Below are 25,680 nucleotides of genomic sequence, written 5' to 3' on the forward strand. Positions count from 1 at the left end.
AGCTGATATTAGAGTCTGAACAGCATCTGTCTGATTATTAAAGCTCCTTATTAAAAACTCATGGAACATCCGACACTAAGAGAAGGCCGGGAATGTAATTATGAATGCAATAATTCACACTGAAGCATTTATGTAGTGTAATAAATTATGAACGTTCCTTATATACTGTATGTCCGTCCATCCACCCTCATCAATTCTGAGTTATGCCTTTGTTTGTGGGCTTGTATCACTGCACTATTGTAATGTTTACATTAGTTTACACACTCATACAGGCCTTTAAACCTGAACATATTCACACACGCACACACAAATAAAAGCTTTTCATGATTAATTTATAGTATTACCAAAGAACGCTTGGCTGTGAAATATATTGGCACCTTGTAGCTACTTCTAATAGTCTGTTCTGCATTTACATGTGTTCAGTGTGTTTACTTGACACATAGCAGAGCGCTTGCTTTTCTTACATATTATAAATGGTACTAAAATATACATTGAAATCATACCAGTAACAAATTTAACTTCATTTCAACGCATTTTATCTGACTTTGCACTGTAGAATTGATCGTTTTTATATTTAAAGTTGTGCTTTTGTCTAAAGGCTGCACTGCCTGACAGAAGTCTTGTCGTCGATCCTAGTTTTAAGAGCAAGAAATAATAACTTCTAGTTGATCCCAATCATCACAAATACTGCAGAAGACCTAATGGAACCTGTATGGACCGAAGATTCTCACAGAAATCAGTCAAGTTTGGTGAAGGAAAAATCATGGTTTGGGGTTACATTCAGTATTGGGGCGTGCGAGAGATCTGCAGAGTGGATGATCAACATCAACAGCCTGAGGTGTCAAGACATTTGTGCTGCCCATTACATTACAAACCACAGGAGAGGGACAATTCTCCAGCAGGATAGCGCTCCTTCTCATACCTCAGCCTCCACATCAATTATGGAATTTCCATAATCAGAAGTGTCCCGTATTACGTCTCTCAGCACACTCAGAGACGTAATATGGGACACTCTGGCACAGGCGTCCAGTCTGTACGCTGGAATACACGCTAAGATCTCATGGCCGTGACTCAGCTTAAAAAATTTGTTTCAAACCGGAAGTACGAATTTGCTCAAAATAAAGCAAAAACAACCAATTTACACTTTTTAGTGAGATACTGTATATGTCCTCATAGTGTTTTTAGCAGTGTGGGACACATATACGACTCTCAACAGCTCAAAAAATGTGTTTTGGTGTTTCATGACCCTTTAATTGTCAAAATGGGCTGTACTCAATTATGCTGAGCACTGTATATCAATCAAAAGCTTATTTATTCAGTTTTTTTATTTTCTGGTAAAGAATAAATCTCAGTTTTTCCAAAAAAATGATGCTTATGATTGGATTTGTGCATTGTATTTTTGCCTACTCTCGAAAATATACCATTGTGTGGGTCAAACATATTGATTTGAAGAGCAAAGTTCAAGAAAAAACTATAATAGATAAAATTTTGTTGGAATTTTGTAGTTTGATTATTTTTTTTCCCAATATTTTGCATGAATTGTTTTTATTTCTAAAGATGTTCTGTGACGAAAATATTATTTTAATAAATATATCTGTTAAATAAATCTGTTTCGTTGAGATGCACTAAAATACATGACCTATATCCACTGAGAAATGGATAAAAATATCCATTTTCAAGATGGGCTGTACTCAGTTATGTTGAGCGCTGCACATCAACGAAAAGCTTATGAACTCAGTTTGTTTCTTTCTTTCTGGTACAGAATAAATCTCAATCCCCCCCCAAAAAAAATTATCCTCATGACTGGTTTTTTGTATTGTATTTTTGCCTAAACTCAAAAATATACCATTGTGTGGGTCAAAATGAATGATTTTTCTTTCTTTTTTGTTCCATAATCCATCACAATATTACGATTATGCTCCATGAAGACATTTTGTAAATGCTGCCGTTTCTAGTTAAATATGTCAACCTTTGAACAAATTTAAAGCCAAGTTCTTTTCGATATTTAGATGTATGTTGCTTGATCCCTCAGACTGCAGATCTTCATGTAGTATGGTTTGTTAGGACAGTATTTGGTCAGCATATACAGTGCTCAACAAAGTCTCTCAAATCTCTCATTTAAATGAATGTTTACTAAAGGAAGCTTTATAATATTACATTGTGCATATACTGTACATTAGATTAGTTCGTACTGAAGCTGAATCTGGAGCTTATGATGACAGTTCAAAATGAGTATGTTGGTAAAAATCTTAAATAAAAAAATTAAAAAGAGCAAAATTCAAGAGAAACAAAAAATAAATAATGTATTTTTATTTATTTATTTATTTATTTATTTTTATGGTCACACTTTACAATAAGGTTCATTAGTTAATGTTAATTAATGCATTTACTAACTTGAGCAAACAATGAACAATACGTTTACTACAATATTTATTCATTTTTAGTAAACGTTAGTTAATGAAAATACAGTAGTTTATTGTTAGTTCATGTTAACTCGTGGTGCATTAACTAATGTTAACAAGCATGGACTTGGATGTTAATAATGCATTAGTAAATGTTCAATTATGATTAATAAATGCTGTACATGTGTTGTTCATGATTAGTTCATGTTAGTAAATGCATTAACTAATGAACCTTATTGTAAAGTGTTACCATTTTTATGTATTTATGACTTTTATGGCAAATTACAGTTAAAAAAGGAAGACAAAACAAAATTGTTTCAAAATGTATAGATAGTATCAACTTAAGCACATACAATGAGAAAAAAACAAGCAAATAAAATAAATATACCAACAAATATAAAGGTAAATAATAATGTGGCCTAACAAAAACTACAATGAACAATCTGAAGCACACAATACACTCTATTTTGCACTTAGGAAATAAAAAATAAAAAAAATGTATATTTTATGCATGAATGTAATTGTTTCTAAAGATGTTTGGTGACAAAAATATTATTTTAATACATACAGTTTAAATTATTCACCCCCTTTGATTTTTTTTCTTCTTTTTTTAAATGTTTCCCAAATGATGTTTAACAGAGTAAGGAAATTTTCACAGTATGACTGATAATATTTTTCTTCTGGAGAGTCTGATTTGTTTTATTTCGGCTAGAATAAAAGCAGCTTTAAATTTTTTAAACACCATTTTAAGGTCAAAATAATTAATTAAATGAGCTTTTCATTGATGTGCATTGATGTGCACACATTTATAAAATAAATCAGTTATTAGAGATGAGTTATTAAAACTATCATGATTAGAAATGTGCTGAAAAAATCTGCTCTCCACTAAACAGAAACTGGGAAATAAAATAAACAGGGGGGCTAATAATTCTGACTTCAACTGTATATCTGTGTAATAAGACGGTTTTGTTGCAAATTCACCAAAATATAAGACTCATATTCACTAAGAAATGGAAAGAAATATTCGTTTTCTAAATACTCATTTATGTTGAGCACTGCACATCAATGAAAAGCTCATTTAATTAATTATTTGTTTTTCTGGTAAACTATAAATCTCAATTTCCCCCCCAAAGTAACGATGCCGATGATATTTCTGTGGTCATATATGCATAATATCATTTGTGGATGGATTATACATGTGCCTAACATGTTGCACGATTAGGAGCACAGCAAAAAAAAAAAATCTCTCCTCAGTTTTCCTAACGCAGCACATCGAGTCTTTTCATCTCCTGCTTGTTTTGCAATTTTGATTTCCATCAAAAATGTAATCACGAGTGTTTAAGGGCTCAGCGCTGGCCTGCGCGCTGCCCTGAATTTCTAATTTTAGTCTATTCTTTCAGGATTTATTTTTTGTATAATTCAAGTATGCTTTTCAATATCTCCCGGTTATTAAATTTTAATTCCGAGATCATTAGCATATAAATTGAAAAGCCTTTTTTTTTCTCTTTTGAGTTGCCCACTCTTTCAGATGAAATTTAACAGGCCATATTTCTTTTTCCAGCTCTTCCATATAAATGTAAAATAGCAAAAGAAAAAACAAACAAAAAAAGAAATTCAGATTACTTTTAATTTAAATTTTGTTTTTTTTTAAATGACTGGGACATTTTGGGTGTGTGTGTGTTTTGTGTGTGTGACAGGAGTGTGTCAGTATATTCTGGTTCAAGGAAACTAGGACTGTCAGCCTAATCTCTTCCAGTCATCTCCTGAAATAGCCTGAGAGTAATAAATTCTCATTAGATGAGTGTTGAAATTCTGCTCATAGTTCCAGCATTCAGCGCTGCTTTTCAGATGAATGGCTGAAAGACTGAACCTGTGCGCTAATAAAACCTTCTGGCTCTTTCTGATGGACATGCGCGTCATTAAGAGCAGATTCACACATTCTGCTATCTATTAATGACGTTTAAAAGGACTGCTTTGTGTTTGTATTTGGCACTTGATTGGTGTGTGTGTGTTTTAATTTCAACATCATTTCAGCCTGTGAATTCAGATTCTTTTTTTATTTTATTTATTTGAATGTAGTTTGTTTGACCCAATGCTGGGTTACACTTTTTTTTTAAACGAGGGTGGAGGTGCGAAATCTAATGTGCTTTTTTCCCTCCCAAAAAAAGCAGCTGCATGAGTGTGATATTGATTTTTATTGAATGAACGGACAAACAAAGCTCAAATGAACACATGAATGAATAAATGCACGAACGAACAAATGCACAAACGAATTCATGCAAAAATGAACACGCTAGCAAATTAATATAGTGACAAATTCACAAACGAACGAATGTGCAAACGAACGAATGCACAAACGGACGAATGCAAAAATGAACACGCTAGCAAATTAATATAGTGACAAATTCACAAACGAACGAATGTGCAAACGAACGAATGCACAAACGAACGAATGCACAAACGGACGAATGCAAAAATGAACACGCTAGCAAATTAATATAGTGACAAATTCACAAACGAACGAATGCACAAACGGACGAATGCAAAAATGAACACGCTAGCAAATTAATATAGTGACAAATTCACAAACGAACGAATGTGCAAACGAACGAATGCACAAACGAACGAATGCACAAACGGACGAATGCAAAAATGAACACGCTAGCAAATTAATATAGTGACAAATTCACAAACGAACGAATGTGCAAACGAACGAATGTGCAAACGAACGAATGCACAAACGAACGAATGCACAAACGGACGAATGCAAAAATGAACACGCTAGCAAATTAATATAGTGACAAATTCACAAACGAACGAATGCACAAACGGACGAATGCAAAAATGAACACGCTAGCAAATTAATATAGTGACAAATTCACAAACAAACGAATGCACAAACGCAAAAAATACTAAATTTTTGAACGATCGAACAAATGCATGAATAAATGAATGAATGCACAAACAAACATGAAAGTATGAATGAACGAACGAATGCACATGCAAATGCACAATTGAATGAATGCACAGGGGAATGAATGAATGCATGAATAAATACACAAATTAACAAACGAATGCACAAATGAACAAATGCACAAATAAACAAATGCATGAACGAATGAATATTCAAATGAACGGACACACAAACGAATTAATACACGAACAAATGAACGCATTCAAATAAATTGAAATAAATTATTATCTGACTTTCTCGCATCTGAAAAAGTCATCCTATCTGAACATGCAGCTCAACTCCCTGTTCAAGCTCTTGTTCTCTCCAGACTGGACTATTGCAACTCTCTACTAGCCGGGCTTCCAGCTAACTCTATCAAACCTCTTCAGCTGCTCCAGAACGCAGCAGCACAAGTGGTCTTTAATGAACCTAAAAGAGCACGTGTCACTCCGCTGCTCATCCGTTTGCACTGGCTGCCAGTTGCTGCTCTCATCAAATTCAAAGCTCTGATGTTTGCTTACAAAGCGACTTCTGGCTTTGCTCCTCCTTATCTGCTCTCACCTCTGCAGATGTATGTGCCCTCCAGAAACTTGCGTTCTGTGAATGAACGTCGCCTCGTGGTTCCATCCCAAAGAGGGAAGAAATCACTTTCCCGAACTCTCGCGTTCAATCTGCCCAGTTGGTGGAATGAACTCCCTAACTGCATCAGAACGACAGAGTCACTCGCTGTCTTCCAAGAAACAACTAAAAACTCAACTATTTAGTCTCCACTTCCCTTCCTAATCTGCAATTGCCTCTCTGGCTCCACCTTAACTGTACTCAAAAATGAATAAATAAATAAATTACTAATGTTTTGCTTGTTACACTTTACACACCTGAAATTTGCCTACAGCACTTATTCATTGTTGCTCTAATAGTTGTGTAAATTGCTTTCTTGTCCTCATTTGTAAGTTGCCTTGGATAAAAGCGTCTGCTAAATGACTAAATGTAAATGTTTAAATTCTGATGCAATTTTTTTTCTCACAACTTAGTTTATAACTTGCATGTTTTTTTTTTTTCATTAATTTTTGTGAGGGTAGACGAGTCAATAGTTGCAATTAATTACTTTTTTTATTATTATTCTTATTTGATTTATTTTTTATAAATCCCATATGTTAAATGGCCTTCCGTACAATTGAATGTTGATTCAATTAGTCTGCTTATTTCACTGCTTCTTTTCCTCCTCAAAGCAAACTCTGCTGCTGCTGGATAAAGATGGTGTTTCCACACATTTTCTGCAGATTCATGTATCAAGTTGATTTTATTTCTCTGCAGAGTCTGAGCCGTGCATATATATTTGCAGTTATTCCCCCAACATAAATCTGTTATTCTGAACAGAGGGAATATTGTAGGCTTTTAAAATGCTTCTTCTGCCGTTCAGTCGGTTTAAGCCACAGTGTGGAGTTTCTGAATTAGTTTTGATTGGTTCTTGTTCTCTTATTGTCTGATAATTTACAAGAAATTATTTGCCCCAAATTCACTGTTGTTGGAGCTTTGAGCATTAAATCTGTGATGGAAATACTCTCAACCCGTTTTTATGTTCATACACTGTGTATTTATGTGTCTTTAAATCTAAAAAAAAATAACAGATAACACTGATAACAGATTTTGTTTTATCTTTGTCATGATGACAACACATAATATTTTAATATATTTTTCAAGATACGAATATTCAGCTTAAAGTGACATTTAAAGGTCAAGTATGGTAATTAGGTAGACAAGTTACTGGACAACAGTGGTTTATTTATAATAATAACAATAATCATAATAATAAAACAAATTATAATAATAATAATAAAATTAAAATAAAAATACTATTGTTAATAAAATAATAATAATAATACAACAATATTTATCATTATTTTGAACGTTTTTATATTATTATTATTATTATTATTATTATTATTATTAATATTAATTTTGATAATAATAAAATATTATTGATAATAACAAATGACAACAGCATTTATTACTTTTATAAACATTAATAATAATAATGATGATAATAATAATAATAATATAATAAAATAATGTTAATAATATTAGTGAATCAATTAATTCTCATTGTTATTATAATAATTATAATAAAAAATAATAATTATTATTATATGTTGTTCATACTAATAATACTAATAATAATCAACAACAATAATCATTACTTATTAACATTATTATTATTATCTAATAGGAATGTTAGATAAGTTCTAGCTATTATTATTAATAATAATAATAATAATAATAATAAACAATTTTTATTATTAATTTTATTCTTGATTGTAAAATATTATTGATAGTAATAAACGACAACAACAATATTTATTACTTTTGTTTAAAATAATAATAATAATAATAATAATAATAGTAATAATAATACCTGCAATATTTATTATTAATTTAATTATTGATAATAATAAAATATTGTTGATAGTAATAAACTACAACAATATTTATTACTTTTATTAACAATACTATTATTATTATTATTATTATTATTATTATTAATAAAATAATAATGTTGTTAATAATAATAAAATATATTGTTAATAGAATGAACAACAACAATCATTATTACTTTGTTAATTATTATTCATAATAATAATAATAATAATAATAGTAATACTACTACTACTACTACTACTACTAATAATAATAATAATAATATAAGATAAAATAATAGTTGTTAATAATAATAATAATAAAAGTACATAATAATATTTAAAAAAAAGTACTGAAGCTAAAAGAAATCTGACTTTCTCAAAATTATTAAATATTATAGAAAATAGCCTGAATAATGTTCTTGCTATATTAAACAGCACTTGGAAAATGAGGGCTAATAATTTTTAGACAATAATGGACACACACACAAAAAAAACAATTTAAAAAAAAATTATTGGTAGTAGTAGTAGTAGTATTCTTATTAATATCATTAATGCCATCCATACTAACTGTATTTATTTATTTGTTTTTATTGTATTTTATTGCCTTACTGTATCATTTTATGTAATTTGTTTATATTAATTTGAGTATCCGGGTTATTTTCCTCTTGAAATAAGATTTATTTCTGTTTTTGTAGAAACATGTATGTGTTTTATCACATCTCATTTTGTGTGTTTTTCAGTTTCTTCGCTCTTGCTGACAGACGTGGAGTCATGAGTTGTCAGGAGGTGCCGAACCCCAGTCAGGAGCCCAAGGACCCACCGGTGGTGCCGACAGAGGCTGGAGCCACACAGGCAGTGCCCACCACGTCCCCAAAACTGCCCTCCGTCACTGTGAAGACCGAAGCACCTGCAGAATCTGTGGCCAGCAACGGGAAAGTGAGCGACGGGAGCATTCCTGCTGAAATCTGTGTGGTTCTGGGCAGCTCGCGCAACTCTCAGACACAAGGTAGGAGAAACTGCGCGAACACAAGACCGATTGATGCACTAAAATTACACACAAACGTATGGCAAAAGTAGTCTGTTACAGAAATTTGAGTATTTGTAATTTGTTACTTTACACCACTACACATACACTCACTGGCCACTTTATTAGGTACACCTTACTAGTACCGGGTTAGACCCTTTCTGCCTCCTTTAAGGCAGAGATTCAACAAGATACTGGAAATATTCCTTTGAGATTTTGCTCCGTATTGACATGATCCCATCACGCAGTTGCTGCAGATTTGTCGACTTCACATCCATGATGTGAATCTCCCGTTCCACCACATCCCAAAGCTGCTCTATTGGATTGAGAGCTGGTGACTGTGGAGGCCATTTGAGTACAGTGAACTCATTGTCAAAAAAAACAGTCTGAGATGATTAAGCTTTATGACATGTTATCCTGCTGGAAGTAGCCATCAGAAGACGGAGACACTGTGCTCATAAAGCGATAAACATGGTCAGCAGTAATACTCAGGTAGGCTGTGGTGTTGACACGATGCTCAATTGGTACTAATGAGCCCAAAGTGTGCCAAGAAAATCTCCCCCACACCATTACACCAGCACCACCAGCCTGAACCGCTGATACAAAAAAAAAAAAAAAAAAAAAACTACTAATACTTCCCTTCTTAGACTTTACAGACCTGAAACTTGCCTTTAGTACTTATTCATTGTTGCTTTTAGTTGTGTAAATTGCTTCCTTGTCCTCATTTGTAAGTCGCTTTGGATAAAAGCGTCTGCTAAATGACTAAATGTAAATACAAGGCAGGATGGATCCATGCTTTCATGTTGTTGATGCCAAATTCTGACCCGAGCATCCGAATGTGTCAGCAGAAATGGAGACTCATCAGAGCAGCAACGTTTCTCCAATCTTCTATTGTCCAGTTCTGGTGAGTCTGTGTGAATTGTAGCCTCAGTTTCCTGTTCTTAGCTGACAGGAGCGGCACCCGGTGTGCTCTTCTGCTGCTGTAGCCCATCCGCCTCAAGATTGAACGTGTTGTGTGTTCAGAGATGCTCTTCTGCAGACCTCGGTTGTAACGAGTGCTTATTTGAGTTACTGTTGCCTTTCTATCAGCTGGAACCAGTCTGGCCATTCTCCTCTGACCTCTGGCATCAACAAGGCATTTGCGCCCACAGAACTGCCGCTCACTGGATATATCCCCTTTTTCTCTGTAAACCCTAGAGATGGTTGTGCGTGAAAATCCCAGTAGATCAGCAGTTTCTGAAATACTCAGACCAGCCCATCTGGCAGCAACAACCAAGCCACATTCAAAGTCACTTAAATCTCCTTTCTTCCCCGTTCTGATGCTCACTTTGAACTTCAGCAGATCGTCTTGACCATGTCTACATGCCTAAATGGAGTGAGTTGCTGCCATCTGATTGGCTGATTAGACATTTACGCTAACGAGCAGTTGGACGGGTGTAATGTGGCCGTGAGTGTATATACTTGCAGAACTGGCTGCAAATGTAAAATTAAGATCTGATGTTTTTTTCTTATGATTTATTTACTTACCAAAGTTGCGTTTACTGCTAACATAAAATATTGTGAAGTATAACTACAATTTGCAATCATACACGCATATGAAGAGTTGGGAAGCAAAAACCTCTAATTGCCATCTAGAAATTTCTTCTGCATTCTTCTGTTATTTCATGTTAAAATAGATAAAAAATAACCTATTCTGGGTGGCGCAGTAGGTAGTACTGTTGCCTCAGCAAGTAGGACTGATTCGAGCCTCATCTGGGTCAGTTGGCGTTTCTGCGTGGAGTTTGCATGTTCTCCCTGTGTTTGCGTGGGTTTCCTCCGGGTGCTCCGGTTTCCCCCACAGTCCAAAGACATGCAGTACAGGTGAATTGGGTAGGCTAAATTGTCCGCAGTGTGTCTGTATGGATGTTTCCCAGAGGTGGGTTGCAGCTGGAAGGGCATCTCCTGTGTAGAAACATGTGCTGGATGAGTTGGCGGTTCATTCCGCTGTGGCAACCCCTGATTAATAAAAGGAACAAGCCAGAAAGAAAATTAATAAATAACCTATGCTTTGCCAAAAAAATAAATTATTGAATCAAGACACAGGAGAGCCTATGAAAAATGCTCATTTTAAAATGAATATTCAGATGTCACTTGGAGGTTTTTGCATCTGAGCTCTTCATATATATACAATTAAATGTTATTTAATCCTGAGATAATTACTTCAGTCATCGTTGTCACATGATTTCTTTAGACATCATAATCATTGTAACGGGGAGACTGACACGGAGGGATCCATTTTGCAGTATTTAGTCAAACACAAACATCCAACACGCACTAAAGTGCGAACACACATCAACAGTAATCAATAATGGTCGTGGGGCTGGCGACTGACAGACACAGAGTGATTTACCAGGCATAGATCAGTGGCAGGCGGCGTGGTTAAGAATCCTTTAGACAGGCTTGGGTCGAGGGCAGGCAGCTTGGTACAAAGTCCGCGTATCAAGCAAGGGTCATGGGCAGGCAGAAGGCAACTCAGAGTCAGAAACAGTCCGGGGTAATACACAGAAGATCAGGCAGGAAAGAACGCTCAGTAATGCTGGCCGGGGCTAAACAAGACTTCGCAATGGACTGGAGTTTGAGTGTGGCTTATATAGGGAGCGTGGGTCGTTACCGGGATTCAGTTCAGGTGTGCACAATCAGTACAGATGGATGATGTAATGCTTAAAAGTCCGGGGATGGTGACCTCTGCTGGCCAGCGAGGGGAATGACTGGGACCGAGTCGGTGACGATCATAATGTGCTCATTTGCTGTCCTGCTGCTTATGTTGTGCACATCTGGTTCATAAGAGTTAAATAAGAATAAATAAAGCCTTAAATACTCTTAGTCAGCAAGCATGCCTTAAAATGATCAAAAGTTTTGACGGTAATAACTTTGTAACAATGATAACTGAATTACTTTGAGAATAATTTGTCAAATTGACAATCATAACACATAATACAACAATTTTTCTTCAAATAAATACCTTGACTTTGACCGTTGTGTTCTAGCTAAACATTGATGCCACTGACATTCATTACAAAAGGAAACTTTGTTTTCACAACTTTTTTTCCATGTAATGAAAAAACAAAACCGAGTTACAACATGCTGCTCTCTCCATGCATAAACATTACTGAAATAAAGAATATTCTACTCGTGTGTACTTATATTAACTTTTCCCCTCATATGCATTGCAGCTTTGATTGGTCCGTGGGTTAATGATAATACACATTTGCTTAAAATGTTTCATTACAGATGTTTGTGAAGTTGTGTAAGCTTTTGTACATTAACTCTGAAGTGCTTTATTATGCAAAACTCTAAATATCTCGAGTTGTGATCGTGAACTCGAGGACAGGCTATCATATTACTGTAGGTGTTGTATATTTATTAGTGCTGACCAAAGATTAACATGCCAATCCAATTAGATTGACTTTATTTGGTAAATCAAGCAAGTTTTTCATATAATATCTCTACTAAAAGACTAAAATATGACTGTACAAACTGCATTGTACATAAATCAGATGAACATGTTCACATTAGTCAATAATATTACTGAAATTAAAACTGAAAAAAAAAAAAAATATATATATATATATATATATATATATATAGATATTACACACGTTTACTCAAGTAAATAAACAGAATTAATGATGAGCTGAAAATCTGTGGACTATTTGCAGAATTCTGCACGCGCATATTGCGGGTGGGCCTACTTATAATTGAAATAAAAGGTTTTATTTAACCCCTAAAGACCGAAACAGCTGCCGCGGCAAAAAATAAGTGTTGTTCTGAAATGTTTAATAACTTTTTGATTCGCGTACAATTCAAAGATTGGCATAAAGAAGAAAGTCTCAGCTTTCCATCGCTGTATAACATTACATTACCCGGACCTTCGGAGGCTCCGGAATCATTGTGGTTACGTCATCACATTTTGACAACGCTGATTTGACAAAGGAACGCTCGTGGCTTGTGTCTCTGGACGAACCAGACATGATGCATTGATGCATTGTCCCTCCTCCATGCCCAGATTGGTTCAAACTCGCTCTCTCTCAACCAATAAGCATAAGTTTTGCTTTGTGGACCAGCAATCAGCTATTTGAACAACCCGGAATGAGAAATAGGCTGTACAGAAGCAGCAGGGTCAACACCATGTCCATGCTGGCACATAAAAGCTAAGAATGGTCCATATTGAATCTAGTTTAGTTATGTAACTAGTTATAGTATTGTAAATATTTACATCAAATTTTTTTACTGAGGATTTGCACCATGTTTATTTGGACTTTGACGCATTATTTATTATTTTCTTATTTTTATTTGTTCATTGTAAGTGCTGCTGTTTATGATAACTGAAAATATATTATTTGGTCAAACTTGCTTCAGTGTTCTGTTATTGTGTAACAATCCTTCAGTTTAGTTCATCCCAGAACTTTTGGGCAAATACACTGTCAGTAAAAAAAAGCGCTAGTTTGTTCCCACTGAAAAACACCTTATGCTGCGTTCACACCAGACGCGGAACACGCGTCAAGCGCGAGTGATTTATATGTTAAGTCAATGCAAACGCGTGAATAGACATCCTGCGCTGCGATACGCGAATGGCGCAGGGTGAATTGAGCGTTTCGCGCGAATCTCTGGAGTTCGAAAATCTGAACTTCAGCGTACATTCGTGCCGCGTTAACCAATCAGAAGCTTGCTCTTGTGGGGGCGTGATTGTGACGTAGAACCTGTTGTCGGTGTCAGCTGGAGGATTTCCCTCGGAACACCGACAACAGGTTCTACGTCACAGTTCATAAAACTGGGCTTGGCTCAGTCAGAAGCACCGCTGAAAGTCTCCGTCATCCAGGTTAAGTTTCTGGAGGAGTTTATGAGCTCACAGAGCTGGATGCACCTCTGAAAGGATGTAGTGGACTCAGACACGGCCCTAAACGTATCAACGCTATTTTCAGCCTTCATGAAGCACATAAACACTGTTATTTTCTTCATAAAATCCATGTTAGCCATTTCGCTATGAAGCTAGAGTCACCGGGCAGACAGAAGCCCTGCCCATCATGCGAATCCGCGTCTGTTCTGAAGTGAATTTGACGCGCGAATGAAGCGAGTAAACTCAAATGTTCACGCGGCAATTTACGCGCGAATAACGCGATTTATCCGCGCGTTCCGCGCCTGGTGTGAACACAGCATTAGAATAACATTAAAATAAATTGCTATAACTTGCTCAGGGAAAGGTGGATGTAGACAGAATTTATTTTGGAAGCATAAATCAGCATAGCGAGTATTTCTAAAGAAAAAAAAAATAAAAACTTTATGAGGTTTTGTTTGTAATAACTAGAAAATGCCTCTTTTTTTAAAAACAGTTTTTCTAAAAAATTCTGGATTATTTTCTGTCTGTTCATATGTTTTTGGGCATATATAATATTATCTATATAGTCTAATATTTTAGACTGGACCTTTAAATGATACAGATTGAAGCTTCAGGTTCTCCTGTTTAAAGTAATATATGACATTTGAGGCTAAAATAACAATAAAACTGCTTTAAAAAAATATATAATAATAATATAGGCCCATTAGGTGCCCACAAAATACCTGTAGGTCTTTAAGGGTTAATTCAAGGAGCCCACTTGTGCATGATTATTTTATAGAGTTCAAAATTTATACAGATTAGACATTACACTTATACTTCTGTCAGAATGGATGCATAGTTGGCATTGAATTTCATTTAAAATGGTATTGAAAAGGTTTTTTAAAAACTTTGAACTTCATTTGAAGGATCGCTGGGGTACCCTGTGACCATGCAGGTGTGCATTTATATACACGTAATAAATATACACAGTACACACACATATTATGTCTAAACAAACTTTTAATTTGGATGCAATTGTTCTTAACTAAAGATAATTAATTACTAAATGCTGTCAAAATAGAGACTTTAGTCAGCGCAATCGTCTAGTGGTTAGTGTGCGGACATATGGCGCAGTAGCACTACAGGGCGTCCCGAGTTCAAATCCCGTCTTGTGGACATTTCCTGACCCTACCCTCTCTCTCTCCCCCACTTTGTTTCCTGTCTAAATGCTGTTCTATCCTCTCAATAAAGGCAAAAAGGCTAAAAATAAACCTTTAAAAATGATAATAATAGAGACTTTAGACATTAAATTGCCAAACAGACCAAATTTTGGCCTTTGCGGATTGCTTTGTTTGACCTCTAATTACCAAGACTGCATATAGTAATTAATTTACAATTTAGACATGGATATTTGGGGAAATATCTGAAGGTTAGGTGTGTGTGCGTACATCTATGTCTGTTTAATTCCTCCTCTCGCAGGTACAGCACCTTGAGCAGACGGGTTGCTGTTAAACTGTTAACCTGTAAACCGTGTTTCCTGCCTGCAGGTGTAATTACACAGTGCACCTTGCTAACACCTGAACACATTTATCTGATGTTTTCCTTTCTCTCTTGCAGGCTCATACATTTGTGGAGTGTGTGGCAAAAAGTACAAATACTACAACTGCTTTCAGACACACGTGCGAGCTCACTCAGGTAAAGGCCTGTTCTTTCAGTACTGAGTTGAAATGAGCATTCAGAGCTGCCAATTATATGGTGACCTATTAGACAAAAATCATGAATATATGTAATTATTACTACATTTAAAAAAAAAATTGTTTTATCTATTTATTTATTCATTCATTCATTCATTTATATATTTAGTTACATATTATATTTATAAATTTGTTTATTTGTTTTAATTTATTGTATATACTGTATATATATATATATATATATATGTGTGTGTATACAAAATATATAATAAAATAAATAAACTATAAATAAACTATATATATAGTGTAAATAAACTATATATATATATGTTCATTTATATATTATATTTATTAATTTATTTATATTTCGATATTTAGCTATATTTACACATTTAGTTAGATATTATATTTAGATATTTATTTATATTAATTGATTTTTTCATATTTAGATATTTGTTTATATTTAGATATTTATTTATATTTATTTATATTGATATATTAAGTTTTATATTATAATTAGATATTTATTTCTTCATTTATTTATATTTGTTTTTATTTAATTTAGAAATGTATCTATATTTATTTATATTTAGATATCTATATATTTAGTTATTATATTTAAATATTTATTTATTTATTTATTGTATATTTTAATTTATTGTATATATTAGTTTATTTATATTTATATTTATTTGTTTAGATATTGATTTATATATATATATATATATATATATATATATATATATATATATATATATATATATTTAGTTATATATTATATTTAGATATTTATTTATGTTTATATTTGTATTTATTTATATTTAGTTTTTATTTTTAGATATTTAGATATTTAGTATATATTATATTTAGATATTTATTTATATTTAGATATTTATTTATATTAATGAATTTTTATATATTTATTTGTATATATTTGTTTATTTATTTTTTATATTTGGATAATTATTTATATTTATTTATTCATATTTAGATATTTATTTTTATATATTTAGCTATTATATTTAGATATGTATTTAATTATGTATTTATTGTATATTGTAATTTATTGTATATATTTATTTATGTAAATTTATATATTTATTTATTTAGTTATATATGTATTTATATTCAGATATTTAATTATATTTTTTTATTCATATTTTTACATATACCTTTATTTTTTTATATATAAAACAACACATACTTTTTAAAATGAAGTATACATATCGGTCAATGTTTACTTAAAATGGCTGAAATGTAACAAAATAATAAAGGGTCTAAAATCCAAAGAAAAAAAAATGCATAAGTCATCAAATTCCTTTAAATTCTCACTTATGATGTTCAAAAGTGTACACATTTATCTGTATTTTGTTTTTCTTCTTGCTGTTTAGAGGCCGAAGGTACTGTTTCTGGAGAAGGAGCATCTCTGGGAATCAATAGTGAGTAGCACAACATTTCTGAGAAGGTTATTTGTAGTTTGCTCATTTTTCTAAATAAAGCAGGAATAATTAGTGAAGGGGAACATGGAAATATCTAAATGGTTATATTTATAAGTCTTTGTTTTTAATTGCAGGCGCTTTCCGTTATACATGTGACGTTTGTGGGAAGAAATACAAGTATTACAGCTGCTTTCAGGAGCACAGAGACCTCCATGCCGTTGATGGTGAGCAGTGGATTTCCCAATTTTTTATGAGTATTTGGAATGGATCAGCACACTTGACTACAAGATTAAGATTAATTCTGGTGCAAAGAATAACTTTAACTGAGTTTTCATTTATTCCTTATTTCTGTTTTTCATGTCTGTGTGTGTGTGTGTCATCCAGATCCATATGACCATGTGATTCCTGTTGAAGACCTGAAAGAGGAAGCCGAATCCTTCCAGAAAATGGGACCAAGTAAGAGTCCCTTAAATCTGATATTCCTGGGTTTCCCTTTTGATGCAGCGTCAGGGTCTGACAAGTCTGAACACTTTCTGACTGATCTGAAGGAGATCGTCTGCTTTCTGAATATAACCTTCATTGAAGGAGGGAGATTTATGAGTGTATGAGCTTCTCCTTCAGCTGCTGGAAATACACCGAGCGCCGCTAATATATAAACATCTCAGAATCTATCGGAATCATCACTCCCAGATGGACACAATTTAAACGTTGCCCTAATGTTGCCATATGGTTCTCGTTTGGTTCTTTTTTTGGAACCCAAAGTAGAGCACTCTAGGAATGTTCTCTGTTCTTGGTTCTTTTTTCATTTATTTGGTAAACAAGAACGAAGCGTACCAAAATATTGTAGGTTAAATGCATAACAGGGCTGGTCCAGATGTAAGATTATGTTAGCGTATGATTTATTTGTTTTAAAAAAAAAAGAAAATTAATTTAGACTAACACAGTGTTTCTAAAATAAAAGAAAAAAGTGTTCTTGTCCATTTAAAATAAAAATCAATGAAAATAATTTTATTCTATCATAATTTTTATTGGGTATAAATAAACATTTGTGTACATAATAACAACAACAATAATAATAATAATAATAATATTAATATTATTATTATTATTATTATTATTATTATTATTATTATTATTATTATTATTATTAATAATGTTATTATTATTATATTATTATTATCATCATCATCATCATCAATTATGGTTATTATTATTATTATTATTATATTTATTATTATCATCATCAATATCATCATCATCATCAGGGATATTATTTTTATTATTAATTATTATCATCAATTAACATAATAATAATAATAATAATAATAATAATTATTATTATTATTATTATTATTATGAATATTATTATTATCATCATCAATTATATTATTATTATTATTTTTTATGCTCAATTATTATAATCAGTTATTATCATCAATTATTATTATTATTATTATTATGAATATTATTATGAATATTATTTTTATTATCATCATTATCTGTAGTGATATTATTATTATTATTATTATTATTATTAATATCATCATCATTTGTGATATTATTAATATTATTATAAATTATTATCATCAATTATTATTATTATTATTATTATTATTATTATTATCATAATAATAATAATTATTATTATTATCAGTTATTATCATCAATTATTATTATTATTATTATCATCATCATCATCATCATTGGTAATATTATTATTATTATTATTATTATTGTTATTAATAACTATCATCAGTTGTTATCATCAATAATTTTATTATTATTATTATTATCATCATTATTGGTGATATTATTATTATTATTATTATTATTATTATTATTATTATAAGGATGATGCTCATAGAATTTTACGATTTCATTCAGGACTAGAAATTATTCTTATAATTTTTGTATAGATCCAGCTTTCTAATAATGTGGTAATGCTGTTCATTAAAAGTAAACCAAATTATATGTATAAAAAATTGATGAATTAAGAAAAACCTTGATCATTTTACCTGATTTTTATACTTGTTATGTACAATAAATAAAATAGTGATCTTGCTCATGAGACGGGGGCTGGTATTATAAAGGTAAAATGTGTAGATGGTAATACTTGAAAACAATGGTGTATTGAAGGGATAGTTCACTCAGCAATTACAATTTTCTTAAATAATTCCTCAAATCAAGTGTTAATAAATGTTCATGTGTTTCGTTCTTCTGTTGAACTCAAAAGAAGATATTTTGAAGAATGTCTGGGAAAAAGAGAAGCCATTGACATCTATAGTAGTAACAAAAAACACCATGGAAGTCAATGGCTGTTTTTTACCCCAACATTCTTCAAAATATCTTATTTTATGTTCAACGGAAGAAAGAAACTCGGGTTTGGAACAAATGGAGGATGAGTAAATATTTGTGTGAACTGTCTCTTTAAAATTGTATATATTGAAATACGATAGTTTACTGCTAATGTGTAAACCTTTTTTTCTATTTAGCACATTATTTTGTAACAAAAAAATTATTTTCTAATCATAAATTTGACATTTGTTCTTGTTTACTGCATGTTGATTAATTACTATACCTTGTGTTACCTTGTGTTTACAGAAACAGGAAGTTACACGTGCGAGTATTGTGGAAAGCAGTACAAATACTTCAACCCGTATCAGGAGCACGTGGCTCTTCACGCTCCGCTGAGTAAGTTCATCACTCGAGATGTGTGTTGTTTCTCTGCAAACAGATGAATAGAGCAATGTTACACTCTGTACAGCCGTGTTTCCCATACCTGTTCCTAGAGACACACCACCAGTGCATATTTTGGATGTCTCCCTTATCTGACTCCATTAACCTCAGGTTTGGCGTCTCTTGTTATGTTCTGATGAGTTGATTCAGGTGTGTTTGATTAGGTAGATGGTGAAAATGTGTACCTTCAGGAACAGGGTTGGGAAACACTGCTCTACACTGCTCAATTGCTAAAACATTACATTGCACAGCCCTATTTCACATGCAGAATATAGAAGCTTAAGAAAACTACTAGCAAACTTGATTTCCCCAGATCATTATTTGTGTTGTAAAACTAGCCAATCTGTCTGCAATAAAGCGTGTCAGGTTGTTGTTGCAGTCTGCTGAGGTGTTGGGCGTAAAAAAAAAAGGAAAGGAAAAAAAAAAGTCTCTCCTATTATCTTCGTCCTTCGTCTCTCCTCTCATTTATCTCTTAGTCCTGCGTTGAGGATATGCAGAGGAGTTTGACATTGAATGCTATTTAAAGTATGGTGAAAATATAGAAATGGGTCAGAGAGACTGTGGCGATGCGAGCAGAATTAAATTTCAATTTGCTTCAAAATGACTGATTATTCTAAATGAAGAGTTTGCGAGATTTGTGGCTTCGCTAGGAGATGTGGATGTGACTGCTAGTGAATCGTGTTTTATTATTATTATTATTATTATTACTATTTTTACTATAATAATATTAATTATTATAACCATAATAATAATAATAATAATAATAATAATAACAATAATAATAATAATAATAATATTAATAATAATAATAATAATAATAATAATAATAATAATAATAATAATAATTATTATTATTATTATTATTATTATTATTATTATTATTATTATTATTATTATTATTGTTATTATTATTATTAATATTGTGGATGAAGGATGTTTTTGATGTTGACATATTGAAATATTAATCTTCTGTGTATTAGACATATTTCAGATGTGGACTAATAATCTTTAATATTGGTGTAGTCATAGTGTAGTGTATCATTGGTGTAGATATATCTATCTGTCTATCTATCTATCCACCTGTCCGTCTGTCCGTCCATCCATCCCAGTCCATCAACCCTTCATCCCAATCCATTCTGTCAACCATCCACCCATCCATCCATCACAAACCATCCCAATCCATCCATTCCAATCCATCCCAATCTATCCCATCCATTCCATCCGTTCCATCCATACATTCCAATCTATCCCATTCCATTCCAATCTATTCATTTCCTCCCAAACCATTTACCCCATCCCTATCGATCCCATTCCATCCCAATCCATCCATCCATCCCAATCCATCCATTCCATCCCATTTATCCCAATCCATCCATTCCTTCCCAATCCATCCATCCCACCCCAATTCATTCCTCCCTTCCAGTCCATTTTATCCCAATCCATTCATTCCATCACCATTATATCCCAATCCATCCTAATCCACCCATCCCATTCATTCCATCCCATTCTCTTCCATTCCATCCATTCCCTCCCAATCCGTCCATCCCATTTCTTCCCAATCCATCCCATTCCATCACAATCCATCCCATTCCATCCATTCCCTCCCAATCCATCCACGCCATCCCAATTCATCCACCCCATCCCTATCCATCCCATCATTCCATCCCAATCCATCCATCCCATCCCAATCCATTCATTCCATCCTATTTTATCCCAATCCATCTATTTCCTCCCAATCCACCCATCCCACCCCACCCCAATCCATCCATCCATCTATCAATCCCTTCCAATCCATCCTATCCCAATCCATTCATTTTAACTCATTTCATCCCAATCCATCCTAATCCATCTATCCCATTCATTCCATCCCATTCCATTCATTCCCTCCCAATCCATCCCATTTCATCCCAATCCATCCATCCCATCCAATTTCTTCCCAATTCATCATCCATCAATCCACCCCATCCCAATCCATCCATCCTATCCCATTTCATCCCAATCCATCCATCCTATCCAATTTCTTCCCAATTCATCCATCCATCAATCCACCCCATCCCAATCCATCCATCCTATCCCATTTCTTTCCAATCCATCCATCCATCCAATTCCATCCTCCCATCCCTATCCATCCTTTCCATTCGATTCCATCCCAATCCATCCACCCCATCCCAATCCATCCATTCCATCCCAAGCCATCAAATCCCATTCCATTCCATCCCAATCCATCCACCTCATCCCAATCCATCCACCCCATCCATGCAGAAACAGTTCAGAAAGCACATGACTTGAGGATTAATTACAAAGTACAGTATAATGATTGTGAAGGTCTTCCATTTGCCTGCTGTTTTAAGTCTGTTAACTGTGTAAACATATACACAGCATATAAATCATTGATAAAATGATTTAGGTAAAACCTAAATTTATCAATTTTTTAACAAATATTTAACTCTTTCCCCTGCCCCATTATCATTTTTTGAGTGGAGTTGCCAGCTACTGCCAGCATTTGATAATGTTGTACCTAAATTTGATGACCCTCAAAATGTTTTCTGCGTTGAATATGTTATCCTATTATCTATAAAAATAAAAAAGAGCCTCTACTTTTTAAACAAACAAACAAACAAACAAAGAAAATTCATTCTATGTTCATGTTTTATTACCACTTGAATGCTGATTAACAGAGATAATTGTTTTTTTTAAAGCAGCGTTGACAGTTTTATTTATTTATTTGTTTATTTATTTGTTTGTTTGTTTGCTTGTTTGTTTGTGTTGACCATTGACAAATAATATTTTAAACCTAAAAAAAAAATACGATTACAAATCAATAAAGCTTGAGAATGGGCAATCTGAAAGGAAATTGGGAAATCTAAAACACTTTTACAGTTCCAAGCTTGCAAACTTTGGGAAAATAATATTTTTGGCACGTTCTGTGGAACGCAAGGGGAAATATGGAAATGAGATGCATTTCTTGTCTCAACATTCGCAATGTTTTTCAGACATTCCTCTTTAAAAGAGAAAAAAAAGTATCAGCTGCATGCAAAGTGACCCACATTTGGAAATGTGTGGAAGTGATCAGTTTGCTCATGGAGTCACAGTGAGATCCCAGAATCTCTGTCAACGGTCCAAGAATACCTAAAGAAAACAAGTAGAAGATAACATAAGATAAGATTTATAAGATATATAACATATCTTGAGGTACAGACTTACACAAACTACTTTTTCCCATTTGTAAACTGTCATTGTTGGTATGCAATATGACACAGATAATTAAACGTCAAAAGGTTTTGCTAAATCCCTGTCAGTTTGGCTCCGAATATCATGTGAGAAATATGATTATAATTTTGGCAGATAACAAAATAGCATATACAGTAAAGTGCATTGTACTGTATGTTCTAGTAATTACAACACTTTGATCATGACTGCTGTAGTATACTTTAGTTTGCAGTAAACTGTGGCGTATTGTTGTATAATATACGCTATAGTTGTAGAAGACTTTTGTTTGTCACATTTCTGAGGTAGAACACCAGAATGGAACACCATTCCTAACCTTAGACAAGAAGTGAAGGAACATAACATCAGTGTTGGGCCATTTGTTTATATTGCCATACTTGTGCTATAGTTATTACCGAATCACCACAGCAGATTAATTCATTTCTTTAATTCCGTCAAATAAAGGACTTTACTATAGTAGAGTTCAAAAATACTATAGCATTTACTGTAAATTGCTCTGCTATTTTTTCATGTTGGTAGAGACCTTTAGAGAAACAAATATGAAAGTCAGTAGACGGGTGAAAAGATTTTTAGAAGCTCTCCATAAATCAAGCATTGGTATGACCTCTCTAATTAAATCTTTTGATTTCTTTTACGTTTTGCTTGCCAAAAAAAGAGTTCTTGATCAAATCACAATTCCCATAAATCATCAAACAAATGAAATCGGTTTGTGCCTTATTCATGGAAACTGCCTGATCTATGAGTGATGCTTTATGGATGAAACCGGCAAATACAGTTGAAGTCAGAATTATCCGCCCTCCTGTATATTCTGTCCCCGCTTTACATTTACATTTAGTCATTTAGCAGACGCTTTTATCCAAAGCGACTTACAAATGAGGACAAGGAAGCAATTTACACAACTATAAGAGCAACAATGAATAAGTGCTGTAGGCAAGTTTCAGGTGTGTAAAGTGTAAGAAGCAAAACATTAGTAATTTATTTATTTATTTATTTATTTATTTTTGAGTACAGTTAGCGGTGGAGCCAGAGAGGCAATTGCAGATTAGGGAGGAAAGTGGAGACTAAATAGTTGAGTTTTTAGTCGTTTCTTGAAGACAGCGAGTGACTCTGTCGTTCTGATGCAGTTAGGGAGTTCATTCCACCAACTGGGCAGATTGAATGCGAGAGTTCGGGAAAGTGATTTCTTCCCTCTTTGGGATGGAACCACGAGGCGACAATCATTCACAGAACGCAAGTTTCTGGAGGGCACATACATCTGCAGAAGTGAAAGCAGATAAGAAGGAGCAGAGCCAGAAGTCGCTTTGTGAGCAAACATCAGAGCTTTGAATTTGATGCGAGCAGCAACTGGCAGCCAGTGCAAACGAATGAGCAGCGGAGTGACGTGCTCTTTTAGGTTCATTAAAGACCACTCGTGCTGCTGCATTCTGAAGCAGATGAAGAGGTTTGATAGAGTTAGATGGAAGCCCGGCTAGAAGAGAGTTGCAATAGTCCAGTCTGGAGAGAACAAGAGCTTGAACAGGGAATTGAGCTGCATGTTCAGATAGGATGACTTTTTCAGATGCAAAAAAATCAGAAAATATTTTATTTTAATGCATTCGTTCGTTCGTGTATTAATTCATTTGTGTGTCCGTTCATTTGTATATTCATTCGTTCATGCGTTTGTTTATTTGTGCATTCGTTCATTTGTGTATTTATTCATTCCTTTATTCATGCATTCATTCATTCCCCTGTGCATTCATTCAATTGTGCATTTGCATGTGCATTTATTTGTTCATTTGCTTGAGCGTTCATTTGTGCGTTCATTCATGCTTTCATGTTTGTTTGTGCATTTGTTCATTTATTCATGCATTCGTTCGATCGTTCAAGAATTTAGTCATTTATGCGTTTGTGCATTCGTTCGTTTGTGAATTTGTAAAGTGTAGGAAGCAAAATATTAGTAATTTTAATTAATTTATTATTATTTTTTTTTTTTTGAGTACAGTTAGCGGTGGAGCCAGAGAGGCAATTGCAGATTAGGAAGGAAAGTGGAGACTAAATAGTTGAGTTTTTAATCGTTTCTTGAAGACAGCGAGTGACTCTGCCGTTCTGATGCAGTTAGGGAGTTCATTCCACCAACTGGGCAGATTGAATGCGAGAGTTCGGGAAAGTGATTTCTTCCCTCTTTAGGATGGAACCACGAGGCGACGTTCATTCACAGAACGCAAGTTTCTGGAGGGCACATACATCTGCAGCGGTGAGAGCAGAAAAGAAGGAGCAAAGCCAGAAGTCGCTTTGTAAGCAAACATCAGAGCTTTGAATTTGATGCGAGCAGCAACTGGCAGCCAGTGCAAACGGATGAGTAGCGGAGTGACGTGTGCTCTTTCAGGTTCATTAAAGACCACTCGTGCTGCTGCGTTCGGAAGCAGATGAAGTGGTTTGATAGAGTTAGCTGGAAGCCCGACTAGTAGAGAGTTTCAATAGTCCAGTCTGGAGAGAACAAGAGCTTGAACAGGGAGTTGAGCTGCATGTTTAGATAAGAAGGGTCGGACCTTTTTGATGTTATAGAGTGCGAATCTGCAAGATCGAGCAGTTCTAGAGATGTGGTCAGAGAAGTTTAGTTGGTCATCAATCGTTACTCCAAGACTTTTCACAGTTTTGGATGCAGTAATGGTTGCCCCATCCATCTAGATTGAAAAATTATGATGTAGAGTCGGGTTGGCAGAAATGTTTAATGGTGAGATGAACACATTTCTAAACATAATAGTTTTAATAACTCGTATCTAATAACTGATTTGTTTTATCTATTCCATGATGACAGCACATAATATTTGACCTGATGTTTTTTAAGATACTAGTATTCAGTTTAAAGTGACATTTAAAGGCTTAACTTGGTTAATAAGGGTAACGGTAGAGTAATTAGTCAAGTCATTGAATAACAGTGGTTTGTTCTCGA

The 25,680-nt window shown here is 33.6% G+C and overlaps 1 protein-coding gene and 1 long non-coding RNA gene across 12 annotated transcripts in view; both read left to right on the plus strand.

Moving 5' to 3' along the window:
- Window positions 1–25,680, plus strand: part of znf618 (zinc finger protein 618) — a 69,256-nt gene that overhangs the window by 27,277 nt on the left and 16,299 nt on the right. For all 11 annotated transcript variants that reach the window (XR_015489871.1, XR_015489873.1, XR_015489876.1 and 8 more), the window contains 6 exon segments: window positions 8,513–8,778; window positions 15,269–15,346; window positions 16,737–16,784; window positions 16,919–17,008; window positions 17,169–17,240; window positions 19,386–19,475. Coding sequence is in view for 4 of the 11 variants with exons in the window: in NM_001326692.2 (NP_001313621.1) it covers window positions 8,544–8,778; window positions 15,269–15,346; window positions 16,737–16,784; window positions 16,919–17,008; window positions 17,169–17,240; window positions 19,386–19,475 (613 nt within the window). In the remaining 7 variants the exon portion in view is untranslated.
- LOC147844546 (uncharacterized) overlaps window positions 1–25,680 on the plus strand; it is a 55,105-nt gene that overhangs the window by 14,400 nt on the left and 15,025 nt on the right. The gene's annotated exons all lie outside the window — the stretch shown is intronic.

This window comes from Danio rerio, chromosome 5 (assembly GCF_052040795.2).
Source record: "Danio rerio strain M-AB ecotype USA chromosome 5, GRCz13ab, whole genome shotgun sequence".
Lineage (NCBI taxonomy): Eukaryota > Metazoa > Chordata > Actinopteri > Cypriniformes > Danionidae > Danio > Danio rerio.